General features: G+C 36.6%; 1 protein-coding gene across 1 annotated transcript in view; it reads left to right on the top strand.

Moving 5' to 3' along the window:
- The window catches only part of FAM117B (family with sequence similarity 117 member B), a 95,112-nt gene that overhangs the window by 36,297 nt on the left and 35,325 nt on the right, over positions 1-23,490 (top strand). The window contains exon 2 of the mRNA XM_049615158.1: positions 18,697-18,848. Coding sequence (XP_049471115.1) covers positions 18,697-18,848 — 152 coding nt within the window. The remainder of the gene's footprint in view (positions 1-18,696; positions 18,849-23,490) is intronic.

Here is a 23,490-nt window from a genome sequence, read left to right as displayed (position 1 = left end):
GCAAACCCCTACAGTATGCCCCCCAATTCTTTTGCCCCACTTGGTTTTTCTCTATTTTTAGTATGTAACATTATTTGTTAGTTTATGATTCACTTTCCGTATTAGAATATGTTTTCCAATAGCAGGGACCTTTCTCTTTTGTTCATTCCTCTATAATAGATACTTAATAAATGTTTTTTGAATGAATGCTGTGGAAGGTAGGCAACATAGGATGAATGGAGAAGGCAATAGAAATGATAGGTTCAGGGGCATCTGAGTGGCTCAGTTGGTTAAGCGTCTTACTCTTGATTTTGGTTCAGGTCATGGTCTCACAGCTGTGGGATCAAGTCCTGCATTGGGCTCCCATGCTGAGAGCACAGAGCCTGCTTGGGATTCTCTCTCTCCCTTTCTCTCCTCTCTCTCTGCCCCTCCCTGCTTGTGTTTTCTCTCTCTCAGAATAAATAAACTGGAAAAAAAAATGATAGGTTCAGAATAGCTTGTGGGTCACCTCTAAGCATATATACGGCAGGCAGTTCTAAATTCATGTCTCATGCGAAAGAGAGAGAACAAGCTAATGGTATGGATTTTAATAAGCACAATATGTGTGTACTACTAATAGATATTAAAATTCTAAAGTACCTTTTGAAATATGAAGTTTAAGTTCTATTTACTTTTTGTATTTGTTCATTTATTGTCACTCTTTCAAGACTGCTATTAGCAAGTGTTTATTAGTTGCAGATGGATCTGTTTTAGTGTGGGGTGGGTTTTTGTTTGTTTTAAAGAGAAGTGAAACACTACAACTGGGAGCCCAGAAAGGAGCTATGGCATACTTCTGAACTAAGCATAAACTTTGTTTACAGCTGGCTGATACTGTATATGCTAGAGGGCTAAGTCCTTGTTTCGCCTTTTCTCTTACTGTTTGTTTTGGACTTGATTTTAGTGTAAAAAAGTTGCTAGAGCCAGCTTTAGAGTGAATTAAAGGTCAATCATTCCTTCATAAAGTTTTTACTTTATTTCTTTCTCTTCATAAGGAACTTTTATTAAAGGATCGTGTCTAACTTTTCACTTCCTATTCATGCCTCAGACTATCCAGTGTGACTTCTGCTTGTTGGCTTTATTGAAACAGCTTTTGAAGGGGGTATATGCTAGGTGTTTTATGTATTTCTTTCTGTTTTTTTTTTTTTCTTCATTTTTTGAGAGAGAGACAAAGTGTGAGTGGGGGAGGGGCAAAGAGAGAGGGAGACACAGAATCTGAAGCAGGCTCCAGGCTCTGAGCTGTCAGCACAGAGCTCTACGTGGGGCTTGAACTCACAAACCGTGAGATCATGACCTGAGCCGAAGTCGGATGCTTAACTGACTGAGCCACCCAGGCGCCCCAGCGTTTCTTTCTTTTTAATCCTCATGGCACTCCGGAGGCAGTGTCTTTCTCAAACTACTCTTTCTTTGCAGGCCCCTGGAATATTCTTGTTTCCTAGGGTTCCAGTCAGTACTCACTTCTTGTTTAGTTTTGTTTGCTGTTGTTGTTGTTGTTATTGTTTATTTTGAAAGAGCCAGAGAGAGTAGGAGGGACAGAGAGGGAGGGAGAGAAAAATCCCACACAGACTCCATGCTGTCAGCACACAGTCTGAAGTGGGGCTTGATCTCATGAACTGTGAGATCATGACCTGAGCCAAAATCAAGAATTGGACACTTAACTGACTGATGAATCACCCAGGCACCCCAATACTCACTTCTCTTATGCGTCATCAACTGTTTGTATACCAATAGCTTTTTTACACAGATTATTTACAGATTTGTCCTTCTGACACAGAACTCCAGACACACTCTGTAACCACACTAATGTACAAAACTGTCGATTAAGTCTCAATTTAGTATCCTATGCCTGTATGAAACTCAGTGGGTTTGAAACTGAACTAATTATATTATGGTTGCCTATGCCTGAAGCTTTTGGAACTAATAATAATGCTAGATGCTATTTACTATGTCCTGGCTTTGTGCATAAGCATTCTCATTTAGTCCTCAGAGCAACCCTGTTTATTTTACAGATGCATTAAGAGAGGTTCAGAACAGTTAAGGACCTTAACCAGGTGGCAATATAGCTGATAGAGTTGGATTTGAACAGGGTCTAGATAGTTTCAAATGCCATATTCTTGCCACTCTGCTGCACTTCTGTCCGCCTCCCTTCACCATGAATACAGTGCACATAGACACCCCTAAGGACTCAGTACTATCGATCTCTTGAATTGCTCAGAAATATTTCATGTTTCTTGATTCTAGTTGTCTTGCTTACTTGGATTATTGCAATCGCCACTTGATAAATCTTCCTGAATTAGTTTATTCTCCATCCATATTGCTGCCTAAAAATGTCTTCTAAAATGCAAATCTGGTCATGTCATTTCCCTTAAGAAATCTAAAATTTTTGGCATAGTGTTCAAGACCTTCTCTGGCCAATTCATAGTCATATTGCATGGTTCTTTTGTTTTAGTTATTATAAGGTATAAGGTTACATGTAGTTCCTAGAGCTATATTTCACCATCTCCCCCCACCCCCTCCTTTGGCATGTCCTTTCCTGTTCCCTCAGTGTCCAAATCCCCTTTTTAAGAGTTGGCTCAAGTGCCCCATCTGTCACAAAACCTCTGCTCTTCTAGGCATTTCCTTTTCCTCTTTCATTTGTGATTACTGCTACTTTGGTTGTACCTCTGAGATGGCTGTCAATTGGTTCCACTTTCTGGTATTCACACCCTTGTAAAATACCCTCCCCTTGAATATGAGGTGGACTTAGTGACTCAATTCTAATGAAAGAATATAGCAAAAATGATGGGACATCATTACTGAGATTATGTTACTGAAAAATTGTCATTTGCATCTTGCCATCACTCGCTTATTTGCTCTCTGTGAGTCCTCATTCTTATGGGGTAGAAACTTGTTATACTTAAGTAGACCAAGGGAGAGGCCCAAGTGGAAAGAAACTGATGTCTGTGGCCAACAACAGTCAACAAGGATATGAGGTCTGCCAATAGTTCTGTGAAAGAGCTTGGAAGCAGATCCTTCTCCACTTAAGCCTTGATAACTGCAGCCCCAGATGATACCTTTGATTCCATCTTTGTGAGAGACCCAGAGTCAGAGACACTCAGTTAAATCAAATGTAGATTTCTGAGCCATAGAATCTGTGAGATAATGAATGTGTGATATGTTAAGCCCAGTAAGTTTTAGAATAACTTGTTTTGCAACAATGATTGACTAATACAGATTTTGGTAACTGCAGATGGGGTGCTGCCATAACAAATATATGTGAAAGTGGGAATGGCTTTGGATTCAGGCAGTGAGTGGAGGTTATAAGAATATTGTATATCATGATGGAGCAGTTTCTTTGAACAGACTATACGTTTGGGCTTTGAGGAAGCTGCAAATGAGGGCTCAAAAAAAATGAGAAATGTATTGTTGTAAACTGGAGGAAGGGGGTTCCTTGTTATATTGAGGCAGATATCTTAGTAACACTCTTGCCTTCAGTAACATGGAAAGTAGGAAATGTGCCTTATGAACTGGGCGATTTAGCTAAGCAGATTTCTAAGCAAAATGTTGAACAGATTTCTTCTTGCTCCTTCTTAGTAAAATGTGAGAGGTGCTCTGTGAGCACAAAAGTCAAAGTCATTTAGTCTCTTCTTAATAATGTGGACATAATCACTTTTCCAGTATTTGTTATAGTATGTTGTATGTACCTAATTACCTGTATTTCTTAGTAGACTGTGAGTCCTGTGACAGGCCTTCTAATGTAGTAGTTAAAAAAAATAATTAATTAATTTATGAGAGACAGAATGAGACAGAGCACGAATGGGGGAGGAGCAGAGAGAGAAGGAGACACACAATCTGAAGTAGGCTCCAGGCTCTGAACAAGCGTTCAGCACAGAGCCCCGCGTTGGGCTTGAACCCATGAACCATAAGATCATGACCTGAGCCGAAGTCAAGACACTTAACCAACTGAGCCACCCAGGCGCCCCTAATGTAGTACTTTAGATCTTGCCCAGAGTCTAATTTTAAAGAGACTTAGTCTTAAGCCTTGGCTCTGCCTCTTTTTTTCTTTCTTTCCTTCCTTCCTTTCTTTCTTTCTCTTTCTTTCTTTCTTTCTTTCTTTCTTTCTTTCTTTTTTCTTTCATTTTTTTTGATTTTTCTAAATGTTTATTTTTAAGAGAGACAGAGCCTGAGTGGGGGAATGACAGAGATAGAGGGAGACACAGAATCCAAAGCAGGCTCCAGGCCCCAAGCTGTCAGCACAGAGCCCAGCGCGGGGCTCGAACCCACAAACCTTGAGTTGATCTGAGCTGAAGTCAGACGCCCAACCAAGTGAGCCACCCAGGTGCCCCTCTGCTTCTTCGTTTGTAATGGTGACATGTTACTTACTTTTCTAATGCTCGCTCAGTTTTGTCATATGGAGGGTGGGATTAATGCTGATAAACTCCTAAGGATTATGCGTTTTGACTTTGGTACTCACCACTATATCATCAGTACCTAGAAATGTCTAGTAATATGTGTTTAATAAAGGTTTATTGGATTAATGAATTGAGTATTCTTCACCTCAAAGTGTTACTGTGTAGTTTAAATGAGGTAATGTATGGAAATCAATTAGCATAATGCCTGATATAAATTGCTTAGTCAGTGTTAGTTGTATGTAGGTATTTCATTTTCTCATTTTTATTTTCACCTTTTTCCTCATTATTTATCTAGTTTTATGTGAATTAAAACTACCCCATGAATAAAACAATTCATTAACCAAAAGATTTGTTTATAGTTCTGGGTGATACCTCAGGAATAACTTGAGTTTAAAGTATGATTATTTGGAGAGGAAGAGATTTCTGCTTTTGACCATGAGGAGAAACCATTTCTGGACTTAACCTCCTTAGGTAAATAATGAGAAAATTGGATAAAAGATGTCAAACAACTATTTTTAGATATTGGACAACAGGCAGTGTGGGAATGTGATTCCTGAGAAGAGGGGAACAAGTAAGATGATTGCTATAATTGCCCTGTATTTCTGCTGGAAAACACATGTCAGAGCTTGGTGCAGGCAGGAGGAGTCTTGGTTGGTGCATGATATCTGGTTGAATTGATAAGATAGAGATTGTAGTTCAGGGAAGTTGAAGTGGCTGAAAATTGCTGCACAAAGCTTCAGAGAAGAGGGAGCTATGTGGAAAAAGAGTTCTAGAGATCTGCATAGGGGTTTTCTCTAGCCTTTATTAAAGGAGTGTGTAGAATGTGTGTATGTAGAGTAAAACTTTGTGAGACTGGACAAGGATTGACTGGAGAGCTGTAAGTGAGTAATTTCCAGAGCTGGGGAATTGCTGAAGCATTGAGCAGACAGAGGTGAGACCTTTTTCATTACCTGGAATGTTCCATAGAGACCCCGACAGGCCTATGTCTTAGTAGTAGGGCTAAACTAGCCAAGAGTAAAATCTACCCACAGTCTATCCTAAAACTTAAAAATAAACTTCAAAGATCAAGCTGATCCACAGGTTACTTAACTGACTTTCAGAACAAAGCCTAAAAATCTTTAAAGGAAGATAACAAAATCCAGACACTTAAAAGTATATCATTCTGTATAGCACCCAATAAAAAATTACTAGAATCCGGAAAACATGAACACCAGGAGAAAACTAACAGTGAAAACAGACTAAGATAATAAAGGTGGTAGAATTAGCAGACCAAAACTTTATAAATATGCTCAGTGTGCTCAAATATTTAAAGGAAAACTGTAATGAGAAGAAAAAATAAGTTTAAAAAAGACTGAATGGAGTTTGTACAGATGAGAAATACACTAAGTGAAATGAAAAAATTAACTGAGATTAACATCAGTTTTTTTTTAATCTGATGAAGAAAAGATCAGTGAAGTTGAGGACATAGCAATAGAAACTACCCAAAAATTAAACACAGAGAAAAGAAAGGCATAAATAAATAAATGAACAGAACTTTTGTGGCCTGAGGTATAATATGGGTGTAATTTTACTCCAGAGCAAGGGGGACAGGGAAAAAAATTTTAAAGAAAAAGTGACTGAAAATTTCTCAACTTTGTAAACACTATAAACCTACTGATCCAGAGGGTTCAGTATCCCAAGCAGGATAAGCACAAAGAAGACCATAATCAAATGGCTGAAAGACAGTGGTAGAGAAAAAAGTTTAAAGCAGCTGGAGAAAAATGACAGAGGGACAAAAAAATGATGGCAGGTGTCTTGCTAGAAATAATATGTATCAACATAATGGAATGACATCTTTCTTTTTTTTTTCACTTGAAATTTACTTGACATGCAGTGTTATATTAGTTTCAAGGGTATAACATAGTGATTCAAGAATTCTGTACATTACACAGTTTCATTACTGTAAATGTATATTTACCATCTTTCACCATATAATAATACTAATGACTGTATTCCCTGTGCTTTACTTTTATCCCTGTGACTTATTTTATAACTGGAAGTTTATACCTCTTAATCTGATGGAATGACATCTTTTGAGTGCTGAAAGATAAAACTGTAAACTCGAAATTTTTATATCCAGCAAAAATATCCTTCAAAATGAATTTTCATATATACAAAATGATAGAATTATTTACCAGCAATCTGGCACTGCAAGAAATGTTAAAGCAGTTCTTCAGGTGAAAGGAAAATGAAACCAAATAGCAAATTGGGTCTATACAAAGAAATAAAGAACACTGGCAATAATAAGTGTAAGTGAGAGAGAGAAAAGACTTTTTTTGTCATCATTTGATTTCTTTAGAAAATAATTGCTTTAAAGCTAAATAGTAATATCATATATGGGTATATAATGTATACATAAAGTACATGACAACAGTAGCACAAAAGACAGTAGGCAACAATTGAAACATGCAGCACTAAGAGTCTTCTGTTATATGTAAAGTGATATAATTTGAAGGTAGAGTGTGATAAAGTAGGATGCATGTTGTAAAACCCTACAGCAACCAAGCAAAAAGTAAAAGAGATATAGCTAATGTATCAGTGGAGTATATGAACTACTAAAAATACTCCAGCCAAAATTATTTAGGAAAAGAGGGAAAAAAAAACAAATGGAACAAATAGAAAATAAATTGGTATACACATAACAGTGTTAAATGGTCTAAGCACTTTAGTTAAAATACAGAGCTTATCAGACTGGAGCAAGATCCTATTATGTACAACCTAAAGACTTTAAAGAACCAGATAGGTTGAAAGTAAAAAGATGGGAAAATACACACTGTACAAAACTGAGTATAGAGTGTAAGAAAGCTAGAATATTAACTACTATTTAAAGTAGACTTAAGAATAAGGAAAAAGAGAGATATTTCATAATGACAAGAGGATCAATTTATCAGCAACGTGTTCTTTAGGTGTGTATGTTTCCATTAGGAAAGCCTCAAAATTCATGAAGCAGAGGTCAACATTCCTTTCCTAGTAATTGATAATACAAGTAGACAGAAAATAAGTAAGCAGTTAGAAGACTTAAGCAACATTATCAAGGAACATAACCTAATTTACATTTATAGAGCATGTAATAGTAGCACAGTACACATTCTTTTCAACTACACATGGAACATTCACCAAGATATACCATATGAACCATAAAATAAGTCTCATTTACTTCAAAAGAATGAAATCATATAGAAGTGTTCTCTGAGCATAACAGTTAAATTAGAAATCAGCAACAGCTATATGGAAAGTATTTGGAAATTGAAAAAACAATTGTAAATAATCCTTGGATCAAAGAAGAAACCACAAGGGAAATTAGAAAAAAAAAATTTTTTTTTTTAGTTTATTTTGAGAGAGAGAGCAAGGGAGCCAGGGGAGAGGCAGAGAAAGAGGGAGAGAGAGAATCCCAAGAAGGCTCTGCACTGACAGTGCCCACTGATGTGGGACTTGAGCTCACAAATCATGAGATCATGACCTGAGCCAAAAATCAAGAGTTGGATGTTTAACCAACAGTCACCCACGTGTCCTGGGAAATTAGAAAATATTTTGGATTGAATGGTAATGAAAGCAACATAAACTCTTTGGGATACAGCTAAGACATGCTTAAAGGGAAATGTATAGGTTTTTTGTTTTGTTTTGTTTTGTTTTTGCGGGGGGTGGGGATGTATAATTTTGAAAGATGCTTGTATTAGAAATGAAGAAAAATTTAAAATCAGTAATTTTCTAAGTGTTTATTTTAAGCTAGAAAAAGAAGAGCAAATTAAACAGAAAGTAGAAGGAAGGAAATAAAACCGAAATCAGTGATTTAGAAAATTGATAAAATTATTGAGAAAAATCAGTGAAATCAAAAGCTGGTTCTTTGAGAGGATATATAAAAATGATAAAACTTTAGATTGATGAAGGAAAAAAAGGTACAAATTAACAGTGCCAAGAATGAAAGGGTATTACTACAGATCATGCATAAATTAAAAGTATAATAAAGGATCATTGTGGACTTTATGCCAGTAAATTCAACGATTTAGATGAAGTAGACAAATTCCTTAAAAGAGACAAACTACCAAAACTGACACAAGAAGAAATAGAAAACCTGAATATCCCTTTAACTATCCTTATATCTATGAAATAAATTGAATTTGTAATTAAAAACTCATAAAAAAAAAAAAAACTGGCCAGATAGTTCAAATGTGAATTCTATCAAAATTTTAAGAAAAAAATAATAATGATTGTCCCTAAACATTTTCAGAAAATAGGAGAGATTTTTCCCAGCTCATTTTATAAGATAGTATAACACCAATATCAAAGCCATATAAAGCCATTTTAAGAAAACTACACAACAGTATCCTTCATATACAAGCATAAAACTCCTTTACAAAATATTATCAAGTCAAATCCAGCAGTATAAATATGATGATATATCAGGATTAAGTGGAGTTTATGCCAAGTATATAAGTTTAACAGTAAAAAAAAAAAAAAAATACAGTCCTTACTATTCAGAGATTCCACATTTGAAAATTTGCCCACTAGCTGAATTTTATTTGTAACTTAAAAATCAATACTTGTGACACTTGGGATCACTTGCAGACATTTAATGACAAATTTGAGTCACCCAATACACATATTCCCTACTGAGGTCAAAGCTCTCTGCTTTCTTTCAGCTCTCCTATTGTAAACAAGTATTCTTTTCACAGTATATTTAGTGTTACATTTTTCCCATTTTTTGCTTTTTGCTTTTTTCTTTAAAATGGCCTCCAAGTGTAGTGCTGATGTGCAATCTTGTCTTCCTAATCACAAGGTCATTATGTGCCTTATGGAGAAAATATGTGTGTTAGATAAACTTTGTTTAGGCATGAATTATAGTGATGTTGGCCATGATTTCAGTGTTTATGAATCAATCCTGTGTATTAAATAAGGTGTCTTTAAACAGAAACACTTAAAGCTGTTTATTAATTATTACAAATGTTGTAATCAGAGGCTCATAGGGGTCTAAACTTGGGTATCCACTAGGAACAGTGGTTCAGTGTTCACAATTTCAGTGTTCATTGGAGACTTTATAGTACATAATTACCATGAATAATGATACTTGACTATTTCACCCTGTTATCTAAGGGCAAAGAAGGAAAATCACTGTTATCTCAGTTTATGCAGAAAAATGTGTTTGACAAAATTAAACATCCTTGTTAAAAACTCTCAGGAAACTCAGAATAGAAGATAACTTCATTAACTAAAGCCTGCTTTATTGTCTTATATATAAGCGTATAATATATGTTTATATATAATAGCCTATAGCTGTGTTAGCCTACAGCTAACATCTTTCTTTACTCAAGGTCAGGAATAAACTAAGTATTTTACCTCCTATGACTCCTATTCTGGTCTTAAAATTTACATTAAAAATACATGAAATTTGATTTTTTATTATTAAATTTTAGAATTATACAAAATTGCAAAAACCTAAAATTTATATTGAAATGCAGGTAGACAAACAGTATTGAAAAATAGCAACTTAAAGTTGAAGAACTTTTACTGTACTGCTTGTGGACAGAGATATAGATCAGTGGAGCAGAGTAGAATATCCAGAAATAGCCCATATATTTCAGTAAAGATTCCTTAAGTTAGTTCTGTGGGGGCAAATATAATATTTTCAACAAATGGTTTTGGAATAAATGTGTGGGGTGGGGAGTGATAATCCTTGATCAGATTATACACAAAAATGAAATCTAAATTGATCAAAGATCTAAATTTGAAAGCTAAAATTGAAAAATGTCCAGAAGATGACTTAGAAGCAAATCTTGATCTTAGGGTAGGCAAAGATTTCTTAGGAAGTAAAAAACACAAACTGTTAGAAGTAGCTGATAAATTTATTATAGTGAAATTAAAAATTGCTTTTCAGAAAACATCATTAAGAAAAGGAAAAGACACACCTCAGACTAGGCAGAAATTTTCAGCTACATATATTTGACAGAGGACTTGGATCCAAAATAAAGGCATACCTTGGAGATTTTGCAGGTGTGGTTGCAGACCATCCCCATAAAGTGAATGTTGCAATAAAACAAGTCAGATTAGTTTTTTGGTTTCCCAGTGCATATAAAAATTATGTTTGTGCTGTACTGTAGCTTATTATTAAGCTGTGCAATAATATTATATATTTTTTTAAAGGTACATAATTGAAAAATATTAAAATTTTTTTTTCAAGTTTTATTTATTTTTGAGAGGGAGAGCATGAGTTGGGGAGAGGCAGAGAGAGAGGGAGACACAGAATCTGAAGCAGGCTCCAGGCTCTGAGCTGTCAGCACAGAGCCCGACGCGGGGCTTGAACTCACAGACTGTGAGATGATGACCTGAGTTGAAGTCGGACGCCCAACCGACTGAACCACCCAGGCGCCCCTTGAAAAATCCTTTATTGCTAAAAAATGCTAACCACCATCTGAACTTTCAGAGTCATCATCTTTTTGCTTGCTTGATGTTAATGGCTGCTAACTGATCAGGGTGGTGGTTGCTGAAGGTTGGGATTGCTATGGAAATTTCTTAAAGTAAGTGCTTCATTGATTGACCTTTCCTTTCATGAATGATTTCTCTGTAGCCTGTGATGCTTTCTGATAGCAGTTTTACCCACAGTAGAACTTTTTTCAGAATTCAAATCAAACCCTGCTGCTGCTTTATCAACTCCATTAATGTAATGTTCAAATTATTTTGTTGTCATTTCAACAGTTTTCATAGCATCTTCACTAGAAGCAGATTCATCTCAAGAAACTACTTTCTTTTCTCATCTGTTCAAGTTTTATCATAAAATTGCAGCAAATTAGTCATATCTCCAGACTCTACTTCTAATTCTGGTTTTGCTCTTTCCACCATATCTGCAGTTACTTCCTCCACTGAAGTCTTGAGTCCCTCAAAGTCATCCATGAGGGTTAGAATCAATGTCTTGCAAACTCCTGTTCATATTGATATTTTGACCTCTTCCCATGAATCACAGATGTTCTTCATGGTGTCTAGAATGGTGAATTCTTACCAGAGGTTTTCAATTTTACTTTACTCACATCCAACAGAGGAATCACCACCTAGGCAGCTATAGTGTTATGAAATGTATTTCATAAATAATAACACTTGAAAAGTCAAAAAGACTCCTTGATCCATGGGCTACAGAATGGATGTTGTGTTAGCAGGCATGAAAACATTAATCTCATTGCCTATTTCCATCATAACTCTTGGGTGATCAGGTGTATTCTCAGTGAGCAGTAATATTTGGAAAGGAGTTTTGTTTTGGTTTTTTTCCTGAACAGTAGGTCTCAACAGTGGGCTTAAGATATTAAGTAAACCATGTAAACAGATATGCTGTTATCCAGGCTTTGTTTTTCCATTTATAGAGCACAGGCAGGGTGGTTTAGCATAATTCTTAAGGGTCCTAGGATTTTCAGAATGGTCAGTGAGCATTTGCTTCATCCTAGTTACCAGCTACATTAATTCCTAACAAAGACAGTCAGCCTCTCATTTGAAGATTTGAAGCCAGGCATGGACTTCTTCTCTCTAGCTGTGAAAGACCTAGATAGCATCCTTTTCCTGTATAAAACTGTTTTATCTATGTTGAAAATCTGTTGTTTTGTATAGCCACCTTCATTAATTATCTTAGCTGGGTCTTCTGGATAACTTGCTGCAGCTTTTACATCAGTACTTGCTGTTTCATCTTGCACTTTATGTTATAGAGATGGCTTCTTTTTTTTCTTTCTTTTCTTAAACATTATTTTTATTTATTTGCTTTTTAAGTAGACTTCATGCCCAATTGGAGCTCAAACTAATGACCCTGAGATCAGGAGTTGCACACTCTACCAACTGAGCCAGCTAGGGGCCCCAATATGGCTTCTTTTCTTAAACCTCGCAAACCAATCTCTGCTAACTTCCAACTTTTCTTCTGTAGCTTCCTCACATCTTTCAGCCTCCATAGAATTGAAGAGAGTTAGGGCCTTGTCTGGATTAGTCTTTGGCCTAGGGGAATGTTGTGACTGGTTTGATCTTATATCTAGACCACTATAACTTTCTCCATATCAGCAGTAGGGGTGTTTGGCTTTCTTATTATTCATATGTTCACTGGAGTAGCACTTTTAATTTTCTTTAAGAATGTTTCCTTTGGGGGCGCCTGGGTGGCGCAGTCGGTTAAGCGTCCGACTTCAGCCAGGTCACGATCTCACCGTCCGTGAGTTCGAGCCCCGCGTCAGGCTCTGGGCTGATGGCTCAGAGCCTGGAGCCTGTTTCCGATTCTGTGTCTCCCTCTCTCTCTGTCCCTCCCCCGTTCATGCTCTGTCTCTCTCTGTCCCAAAAATAAATAAACGTTGAAAAAAAAAAAAAATTAAAAAAAAAAAAAAAAAGAATGTTTCCTTTGCATTCACAACTTGGCTAACTGGCATAAGAGGACTATCTTAGCGTATCTAGGCTCTGGACATACCTTCCTCACTAAGCTTAAACATTTCTAGCTTTTGATTGAAAGTGAGAGATCACATGGAGGCCATTGTAGAATTATTAATTGGTCTAAGTTCAATATTGTTGTGTCTCAAGGAAGGCTCAAGGAGAGGAATAGAAAGGGGGAACCTGCTGGTCAGTGGAGCAGTCAGAGCACAAACAACATTTATCAACTAAGTTCATTGTCTTATATGGGTGTGGCTTGTGGTGCCCCAAGACAATTACAATGATAATATCAAGGATCACTAATCACGGATCATCATAACAAATTTAATGATGAAAAAGTTTGAAATACTGAGAGAATTACCAAAATGTGACACAGAGGCATGAAGTGAGCAAATGCTGTTTGAAAAATGTTACAGACTTTTTCAACTCAGGGTTGCTACAAACCTTCAATTTGTAAAAAAAAAAAAAAAAAAAAAAAAAAATCTGTCAAATGCATTAAAGCAAAGTGCAATAAAATCAGGTCTGAAATAAAATTTCCAGAGACATTTTGAGGGAAAGAGGGGAAGAGAGAGAGTGAGTGTTTGTGTGTGTGTGTGTGTGTGTGTGTGTGTGTGTGTGGGTATGTGTGCGTGTGCGCGCGCGCGCGTGTGTAGGAAGAAGTTTAGACAGTGGATAAATAGGCATATACTTTTATAAGAATTTAATCATACTATGCATAGTATTTAACATAAAATTAACTGTTTTACTTAAAAATAATGAGAAAAGGAAGCTAAAATGAAACTGAAGGAACCTCCTTTAAATGTTTCTTCAACAGAAGAAAAGATCTCTATAAAAGAGAGATCAGGAGTAATATTTAAAAATACTGGTAATGTATAAAAAATATAAATTTCCAGTAAAATCTGAGTATTTTATAACTTAGTAATCAAAATGCAAATAAAAAGGTATTTTTAATCTTTTTTTAGATTGGCAGAAAATGATAAAGTACACTGCAGAATGTGGGTAAATGAGTATTCTTGTGAGGGCAAAATCCTTTCTGGTGGAAGGCAGTGTGGCAGTACTTAAAATTTTAATATATGTGTATCCTTGGATATATAATTTGACATCTAGAAATTTTTTCACAAAGAGATAATTAAATGTAAAAAGATATCGATCTGCTTCTAGAAATGTCTATCATTATGGGATTAAGTTAAGTATATCCATTCAATATGATAGTATACAGCTATTAAAAATGGTGATGTATTATAGATTTATATTTATTGCAATGGAAATAGGTCCTCAACAAGCTCATTTTATTTCTCAACAATAAGTAATAGCATGCCTAATGGAACCTTACTTATATAAAATTGTGTGTGTGAATGGTAGACAAATTTCTGAGATAAATACTCACTAAAATGGTTATCTCTGAGTGGTGTCCTATTGGCATTTATTTGTGTTGTTAGATTTCTTTACAATAAGTATTTTATCATTTTTGTATTTGAAAAAGGTGAGACTTTTTTTTTCCCTCACTGAACAAATGAATATGAATACAACCTTTAAGCAGTACCTGATTAAGTTCTACAAATAGCTAAATCTAACAAGGTCTATAGAATCTGTTAATATAATACCCAGGGGCTGTGCTTTGGGATGCTCTACTGTTGCCGTTGAAGTTACTCAGGAACCAACAGAACTGGTCACAGATAGTTGGGGAGTTCTGACTTTAGAGCCCAAGGCATTGACTGCTGTTTTTAGTGCCACACCCTGCTGTAGTTAACTTCTTTAAAGACTTGATTGTTAAAAAACAAAGTTAAGTTTGAACCTTTGTTTTGTTGTTTTGATTTAGTTTTATTTTTAGCTTCATTTACATATACTTGACAAAGTTTTAACATATTTAAAGTGACTTGGTGTATGTATACATTGGATTCCTCTAATCTGTTTAAATAACATTCATCATCTCACATATGTATCTTTTCATTTATTTATTTATTTATTTATTAATGTTTTATGTATTTTTGAGAGAGAGAGAGAGAGAAAGAGTATGAGTGGGGGAGGGGGAGAGAGAGAGGGAGACAGATTCCAAAGCAGGCTCCAGGCTCTGAGCTGTTAGCACAGAGCCCAATGCAGGGCTCGAACCCCCGAACTGTGAGATCATGACCTGAGTTGAAGTCGGGCACTTAACAGACTCAGCCACCCAGGAGCTCCTTTAAAGTTCTACATGAAGTAAATTTAATTGTACAATACAATGATAATTAAGTGTAGTCACCATGTTATACGTTAGATCTTCAGACTTTATTTATTTATTGTGCAGTTGAAAGTTTGTACCGTTTCATCAACTTCTCCCTATTTTCCTATGCCTTGGCAATCACTTTTCTTTTTCCTTTTTTTTTTTAATTTTTTTTTTTTTTTTTTTTAGAAAGAGAGAGAGCAAGGGAGGGGCAGAGAGAGAGAGAGAGAGAGAGAGAGAGAGAGAATCCCAAGCAGGCTCCACACTGTCAGCACAGAGCCTGATGCCTGGCTCGAACTCACAAACCATGAGATCATGACATGAGCCAAAACCAACAGTTGGATGCTCAACCACTGAACCACCCAGGTGCCCCCTGGCAATAATTTTTCTATGAGTTTGACTTTTTTCCTTTTTTTTTAAAGATTCCACATGAAAGTAATACCAGGAAGTATTTGTCTTTGTTGTTTTACTTTGGATTAACAAGAGTGTGGTGCATGCTTGCCCTTGTTTATGAAGAATAGTAACATTAGAAGGCATTCTCCTCTCTGCATATATATCAGGTACCATCTTAATCATTGGGTTGGAGGGGAAGTAAAATTCCTGCCCTCCAAAATTTCATTTTTTAGTAGAGCACTGAACAGTCAAGGGACTATTTCTGTGAACCGCACTATGGCAGCACAACAGTAGGACTTTTGACTTAGATGTTGGTGTGGTTCTTGGACTTGGGTGGCTGTTCAAGGAAGATCTTCCAGGGGAGGGGTGCCTGGGTGGCTCAGTCTTAAGCGTCTTACTCTTGATCTCCACTCAGGTCATGATCTCACAGTTCAAGCCCCACATTGGTCTCTGTGCTGACAATGTGGAACCTGCTTGGGATTCTCTCTTTCTCTCCCTCTCTCTGCTCCCTCACTCATGCCTGTGCAGGCTTTCATGTGCGTGCATGCTCTCTCTCAAAATAAATAAATAAACTTAAAAAAAAAAAAAAAGGATTTTCCAGGGGAAATATCTGAACTGAATTTTGAATTTCAGTTTAGACATCTGAACTGAAGTTTGAAAGGTTAAACATGAATTAGCCAAACCAAAGAAAGAGCTATCTAGGGAAATCTAGGTAGAGACAAAGGCATGGAGGCATGCAAAGCACAGTACTTGTTGGGAACTGTAGGTCCTTCAGCCTGGTGTAGAGATTGAGGTAGTACAGGCAACAGAATGAAGCTAGAGAGGTCTGATCATGAAGGGTCTTGTCAGCTGTCAAGAGTTTTTTCCTCTGGACTTCTTATAAATACAGCCTTTGTTTAGGTAGGATGGGAATCTTTGAGTCATCTTTGACTATTGAGACTCCCTCCCATCCTTAAACTCCCTTATAATTAGGCACCAAATCCTGTCAATTTTGGGAACTTGGATTGAAATGGAATCATGACAAGCTAGATGTAGACTGTGTTCCTTACTGTAACTTAAGTCTTTTTAATTTCTAGGTCTTTGCCTTGGCTCACAGACCCTTAGTAAATGTTCAAATGAGTGGGTTATAGGAAGGGAGTTCTAAAGAGAAAATGTTTAGTATTTTTACATGTGATGATGTATAATTTTTCTATTCTTCATTTCATTATAGAATATTTAAAAGTGTTTTGTTTTTGTTTTTGTTTTTTAAATTTATTTTTGAGAAAGAGAGCATGAGCGGGGGACGGCAGAGAGAGGGACACAGGATCCAAAGCAGGCTTCAGGCTCTGAGCCATCAGCACAGAGCCCAATGCATGGCTCAAACTCCCAAACCATGAGATCATGACCTGAGCCAAAGTCGGACACTCAACCAACTGAGCTACCCAGGCGCCCCTATTATAGAAAATTTAATAGTCTTAAGAGGCCTCGTTGAAAAGTCAACTCTTCAATAATTAAAAATCTCCAAAATGGAATCAGACCGATTAGTAAGATCTGCTTGGTCAGTGTACTGGTGGGTGACTGAAGCAGCATCATGGTAGGAAAGAGGTACCAGAAAGCTTCTGGCGATTTGATTTTGATGAATATACCCCAGATCACATAGTGTATGTCTTTTTTTTTTTTTTCCTAGCTGAGAACAGTCATGTGACTGTCCAGTAGAGATTAATTTTTTAGTTAGAGGAAATTTGTGAACATGTACATTTATTGCTTTTTACTTGTCATAATAATGTGAGAATGCGCTTTCTTGAACTTACGGACACATACAGCATTTATTTTGTGTTTACTATAAAAGGAAGACTATGCAGAGATGGTTAGCATTTGCAACAATTAGGCATTGTTTCAGTGAAATAATTGTGCCATTTTGAAAGCAAATTATGTATCGGAGGCATATCTTTGAAGCAGCTTTATGATTATCAGCAACACAGGTGCTGTAACTATTATTTTAGTGGAATTGAATCTCTTGTTATATGGGTCACATAACCAGGAACTGAACTTTTACACTTGTAACTGTGCAAGACTCTTATTAAGACATAATGTAATACAAACAGAAGATAGGTGTCTCAAAGTGTTTTTGTATATGGGCTTAAGAGCAAAGGTATTTATCACATAGAACTAGAATGATAGCATTATAATACAGTCCAATTTATGCATATGTTTAATATTTTAAAGCCTTTCCTTTGTTTCCTTCCTTCTTTTCTTAAAGTATAAATTAGCTGAGCCTATTTCCTTCTCCCATCAAAGAAAAAAAGGAGATACAAAGGTGTTTCTTCTGTCACCTCTCACTTCCCATTACCTAATTTTTAAAGTTTTTTTTTTCCTTTTTTTAACTCACATTTAAATCTATATGCTGTAGCTTGAAATGAAAAAGATTTTTGCATATGTGGCTTCAATGAACGTTCCTATAGCCTGGTTAATATGGTTTTATTGTGACAAAATCTCCCTAAGATGTGTGTTATATAGAGCTGATTAAAATGGAATTTTCCCTGTAACTTTATCTTAGCTGTCTTATATCCTTTTGAGTATAGGTGGTATAATGATAAATAAGTATTTGTTTCTTATACTTATTTAATCTTAAAACCAAGATGAACATTTTTAAAATGGGTAGATATACATTTGTCTTATTTTCTTTTTTCCTGTAGAGATCATTACAGTTGTAACAAATAATACAGGTTTTGTACACTTTGCCCAGTCTCCCTCAGTAATAACATTTTGTAGAACCATAGTACAATATTACAACCAGGATATTGACATTGTACAATCTATTCTTATTAATTCAGATTTTTCCAGTTTTACTTGAACTCATTTGTATATGTGTATAATTCTATACTGTTTAATCTCTGTATGTTTTGTATATCTATCACTACAGTAAAGCTGAATAGCTCCTTATCACAAGGGTCCCTCTTGTTGCCCTTTTATAACACCTGCTTTTCTTCTGCCAGTTCATTGTTCCTCCCCATCTCTGACTCCTGGCAGCCAGTAATCTCTCCTCCATTTCTAAATGTTTTTTCATTTCAAAAGTGTTATATAAATGAAATCATATAGTATGTAACCATGTGAGATTGACTGTTTTCACTCAGTATAATTCCCTGGAGATTCCTCCAAGTTTGTATGAATTAGTCGCTTACTCCTTTTTATTACTTGTTTTTTTCAAGTTAGAGAATTTCCACATAGTTTAGTACTTAGTTTCTACTTTGTTTCCTTCCTAATCTATTTTAAAAATACATATATTTGTCTTAAATCTAGGTGACAAAACACGACCACCATCCTCAAGCCCCTCTAGTATTATCCGGCGCACTTCCTCTCTGGATACACTTGCTGCTCCATACCTTGCAGGGCACTGGCCTCGTGATAGTCATGGGCAGGCTGCTCCTTGTATGAGGGACAAGGCTACACAGGTAGGTTTATTAAAATTCTTTTTTTTGGGAGGTGGGGAAGGGCGCCTGGGTGGCTCAGTCGGTTAAGTGTCTGACTTCAGCTCGGTCTGTGAGTTCGAGCCCCACATCAGGCTCTGTGCTGACAGCTCAGATCCTGGAGCCTGCTTCAGGTTTTGTGTCTCCCTCTCTCTCTGCCCTTCCCCCACTCGCTCTCTCTCTCTCGCTCTCTCTCTCTCTCTCAAAAATAAATAAACATTAAAAAAAAATTTTTATGGGGCACCTGGGTGGCTCAGTTGGTTGGGCAACCAACTTTGGCTCAGGTTATGATTTCACGGTTTGTGAGTTGGAGCCCTACGTCAGGCTTTGTGCTGACAGCTCAGAGCCTGGAGCCTGCGTCGGATTCTGTGTCTCCCTTTCTCTCTGACCCTCCCCTGCTCACACTCTGTCTCTCTGTCTCTGTCTCTCTCTCTCTCAAAAATAAACATTAAAAAAAGGGTTTTTTTTAATGTAAAAAAATTTTTTTTTGAGAGAGTACACATGAGCTAGTGCAAGCAGGGGAGGGGGCAAAGGGAGAGGGGAGAGAGAGAATCAGAAGCAGGCAGGCTCCACACTCAGAGTCTGATGCTTAACTGACAGAGCCACCCACGTGCCCCCATTTTGACCATTTTTAAGTATATAACTTAGTAGCATCAATTACATTCACACTCTTGTGCAACTATTGCCATTATCTGTTTCAAAACTTTTCATCACCCAAACAAAAACTCAGTAAGTCCTCATTCTTTTTCCAGCCCCTGTAACCACTATTCAACTTTCTGTTTCTGTGAATTTGCCTGTTCTAGGTATTTCGTATAACTGGAAGCATATGATATTTGTACTTCTTTATCTGACTCATTTTGCTTAACATAATGTTTTCAAGGTTTATCCATGTTGTACTATTTGTTTTCATGGCTGAATAATATTCTATTGGATGGATAAACATGTTTATCCATTTCTGGTTTTGGACATTGGGGTTGTTTACAAATTTTGGCAATTGTGAACACTGCTGAAACAAACATTGGTGTGTAGATATCTGTTTGAATCTCTGCTCTCAATTCCTTTTGGCACGTATGTAGGAGTGAAATTGCTGGGTCATATATTTAGCTTTTAGAGGAACAGTCTGGCAGTTCCTCTAAAATATATGGCTCAGCAGCTGCACCAGTTTACATTCCCTCCAGCAGTGTATAAGGACTCCAGTTTCTCCATATCCTCACCAAAACTTAACTATTTTTCTGTTTTTTCTTCAGTATAGCTATCCTGGTAGATATGAAATTATATCTTGTGAGTTTTATTTATATTTTCCTAATGACTGATGATGTTGAGCATCTTTTCATATGCTTATTGTATATCTTCTTTGGAGTTCAGCCAATTTTTAACATCTCTGTGCTTTTGTTTCCTCTTTGTAAAATGGGAGCAGGACACCTGGGTGGTTCAGTCAGTTAAGTACCCCACTCTTGGTTTTGGCTCAAGTCATGATCTCACGGTCATGGGATCAAGCTCTGCATTGGGCTGAGCGTGGAGTCTGCTTGGGATTCTCTTTCCCTCTCTCTCTCTCTGCCCCTACCCTGCTTGCACACACACACACACACTGTCTCTCTCAAAATAATTAAATAAACATTAAAAAATAAATAAAATGGGGAAAAGAATAGTACCTGTCTTTTAAGGTTATTATGAGGATTAAACAAGGATTAAACAAGGAAATATATATAAAACACTTAGAACAGTGGCTGGCACATAGTAAGCATTTAATAAATGCTTGCCATTGAAATTACTACCTTTGGTTATTGTCACAACAAGAATGGCATGTAGATTTCATATCCTGTGTAGTTTGTTAACTGCCATTAGCTTCCCTGGAGGATTATGTTGAAAAAGATTCAGGCTAAAGATTATTGGGACTGATTAGCAGTTTTTGCCCATGTTGAGAGACTTGGGGCTCTTTTATCACCCCTGGTCCAGACAGTGCTAGAGCAGACAATATGATGGAAGTAATTTATCTTATAGTGTAGATGGGTGCTTGCAGGAAGTTCCTGTTAGACTTTTGACAAAACTTTTCATGTTATGACTCTGAGCCCTGGTTCTTCATTTAAAAAAATATGTATGACTCCAAGGTCTCTCTCAGTATTTCAGGGATGAGTGGGAATGAGAAGCGGAGGTTCTGAAAAATACAGAGAAAGGCAGCATCAAAACAGTTTAGGAAGGGCTGCCCGGGTGGCTCAGTCGGTTAAGCGTCCGACTTCAGCTCAGGTCACGATCTCACGGTTTGTGGGTTTGAGCCCTGTGTCATACTCTGTGCTGACAGCTCGAAGCCTGCTTTGGATTCTGTGTCTCCCTCTCTCTCTCTGACCCTTGCCCACTCATGCTCTTTCTCTTTCTCAAATATAAATAATAAACATTAAAAACAAAAAGTTTAGTAGGAGTGTGGCAGCAAGTTTTTAAAGATGTTAATCTCCTCTCCTGCCGTACCTCCACCCCATCATTGCTTTGGTCATGAGAATGAGTGCCTGATTAAGATTTTATTGTACATGATTATTTGTTATCCTAATTACTTGACACAAAGATAGCAAAAATGTGGCATCATTTCTTTTTTTCTGTGTCTCTGGCAAACATTGCTTATTCCCTGTGAACTCAAATTGCCCGAGAGTCTCTCTAGTGCAGTGCCTTAGCTTGCCGTTGCCAGTGGAGCAGGGCTGGTCGATGAGACCATCTGCAAGACTCATCTACCATTTCTGCTTCAGAGTTTGGTACACTACTAAATACTACATTGCCACCAACCTCTACCTCCTGGCCCCCCTCCTCCCATGTTCTTTTAATGATTCTTTTAAAAACACCATTTACCAGCTTGCCCTCCAAACTTAGACCAATTTGTATTTCTAGCATTATCTATGTTGTAATTCCATTAATTTAATTTAATTCACCTAATTTGCAAGGGGTGCCTTTTGAATTTTCTGACTATACCAGTTTGTGGGAATGAAATGAAGCCTGTGTGTATGGCTGGATTCTTTGACATTCTTTTGACTCAAAAGGTAATCTCTTCCCAACTTTCCTAACCACCTACGCTTCTTCACAGGGGACATGTGAATGTGTGAATTTGTGACTCATGTGATTGGTGTCTGGTTTACTTTATTACATAAACCAGTCATCTTTTCCTTTTAAAAATCTTAAGTTATTTTCTCTCAGAACTCCTACATTTCAGAGGCTATTTTTCCCCCTTCAGGGGTTTATTTTGATTAAGAGCTTGTTTTCTTTTTCAATTTTTGCACTGGCGTGAAATTGTAGTCCAAATTCAGAAACTATAAGATGGCCTGTTATTAAAACCTAATAAAATTATATACTTTGTAAATTAGAGACTACAATAATGTAGAATTACTGAAGGTAGCCATTAGCCATTTATAAGTCTAGTGTTAGAAATGAAAGTACTAAAGAGGTAGATTAGCTTTTTTAAAAAAAATACTTTTTGAGTAACTTGCTCTTTTGTATAAAACCTTGGTCCATTGGTTAAAATTGGATTGTAATATTAAGAGAGAAGAAAAGTGTTAAAAATCTTTTTTTTTTTTTTAAGACCTAATATAATAACCTCTGTATAAGCTCTGTAGTTGCTTCCCAGTAGCTTTGACTTTCTTGGTTAAGCCTAGGATTCTGAAGTAATCTAAATTTCCATGGGGTGCCTGGGTGGCATTGGTTAAGTGTCTGACTTCGGCTCAGGTCATGATCTCACAGTTGTGAGTTTGAGCTCTGTGACAGGATCTGTGCTGACAACTTAGAGCCTGGAGCCTGCTTCAGATTCTGTGTCTCCCTCTCTGCCCCTTCCCTGCTCGTGCTCTGTCTCTTTCTGTCTCTCTCTCTCTCTCTCTCTCTCTCTCTCTCTCTCAAAAAATAAATAAACATTAATTTTTTTTTTTTAATTTCCAGATGCTTCACCACTTGACTGGTGTTCCTGTTTTTTGTTTTTTTTGTTTTTTTTTTCACATGTTAGATCAGATTTCTCTAGGCCAGTGACTCTATACATTGTTTTTTAAATAGGCTGGGCTGTAACAAAGTAGGATTACATCATGGAATCCTTTAAAACAAATACAGTTTCTTGACTGTGTAATTGATATTTTTCTTTTTACCTGTTAAAAATAATTTAGAAAATACACTCCAGCTCTCAGTAATGGACTTGCAGTGCCCTGTGTACTCTGTTCACCGATGCTTCCCAGGATTTCTATTTTGTATGGAATGCTTTCCCACCATTTGCTTAGATAACTTATACTCTGAAGCCTCCCCTAATTTCATAAAATCTTGCCTACCTGCTTCCCTGTCCTTCTAGTTCTGGTTTAGATGCCTTTCTTAGAGGGAACTTCTATCATCACCTGTGGCTATTTATTGTAACATAATTGGATATTTATCCTTTCTCTCCTAGAAAAAACTTCTTGAAAATAAGAACTGTGTTTCCTCTCTAACCTCAGTACCTAGTCCAGTGTCTGACATGTTAGTAGTAGATGCTTAATAGTTTTGTGGTATACAGTGCAAGGCTGAACAAAAATTGAAATGTACTTAATTAAAACTCAATTTTACTTTTTATTAATATCTAGAGTGTCTTAAAGGCACAGCTTCTTAGTGGAACAAAGAGAACAATTATCTTTTGAGT

This window comes from Panthera uncia (genome assembly GCF_023721935.1).
Source record: "Panthera uncia isolate 11264 chromosome C1 unlocalized genomic scaffold, Puncia_PCG_1.0 HiC_scaffold_3, whole genome shotgun sequence".
NCBI classification, from domain to species: Eukaryota; Metazoa; Chordata; class Mammalia; order Carnivora; family Felidae; genus Panthera; species Panthera uncia.
The sequence above is the reverse complement of the archived record's forward strand: the minus strand, read 5'-3'. Positions and strand labels throughout refer to the sequence as shown.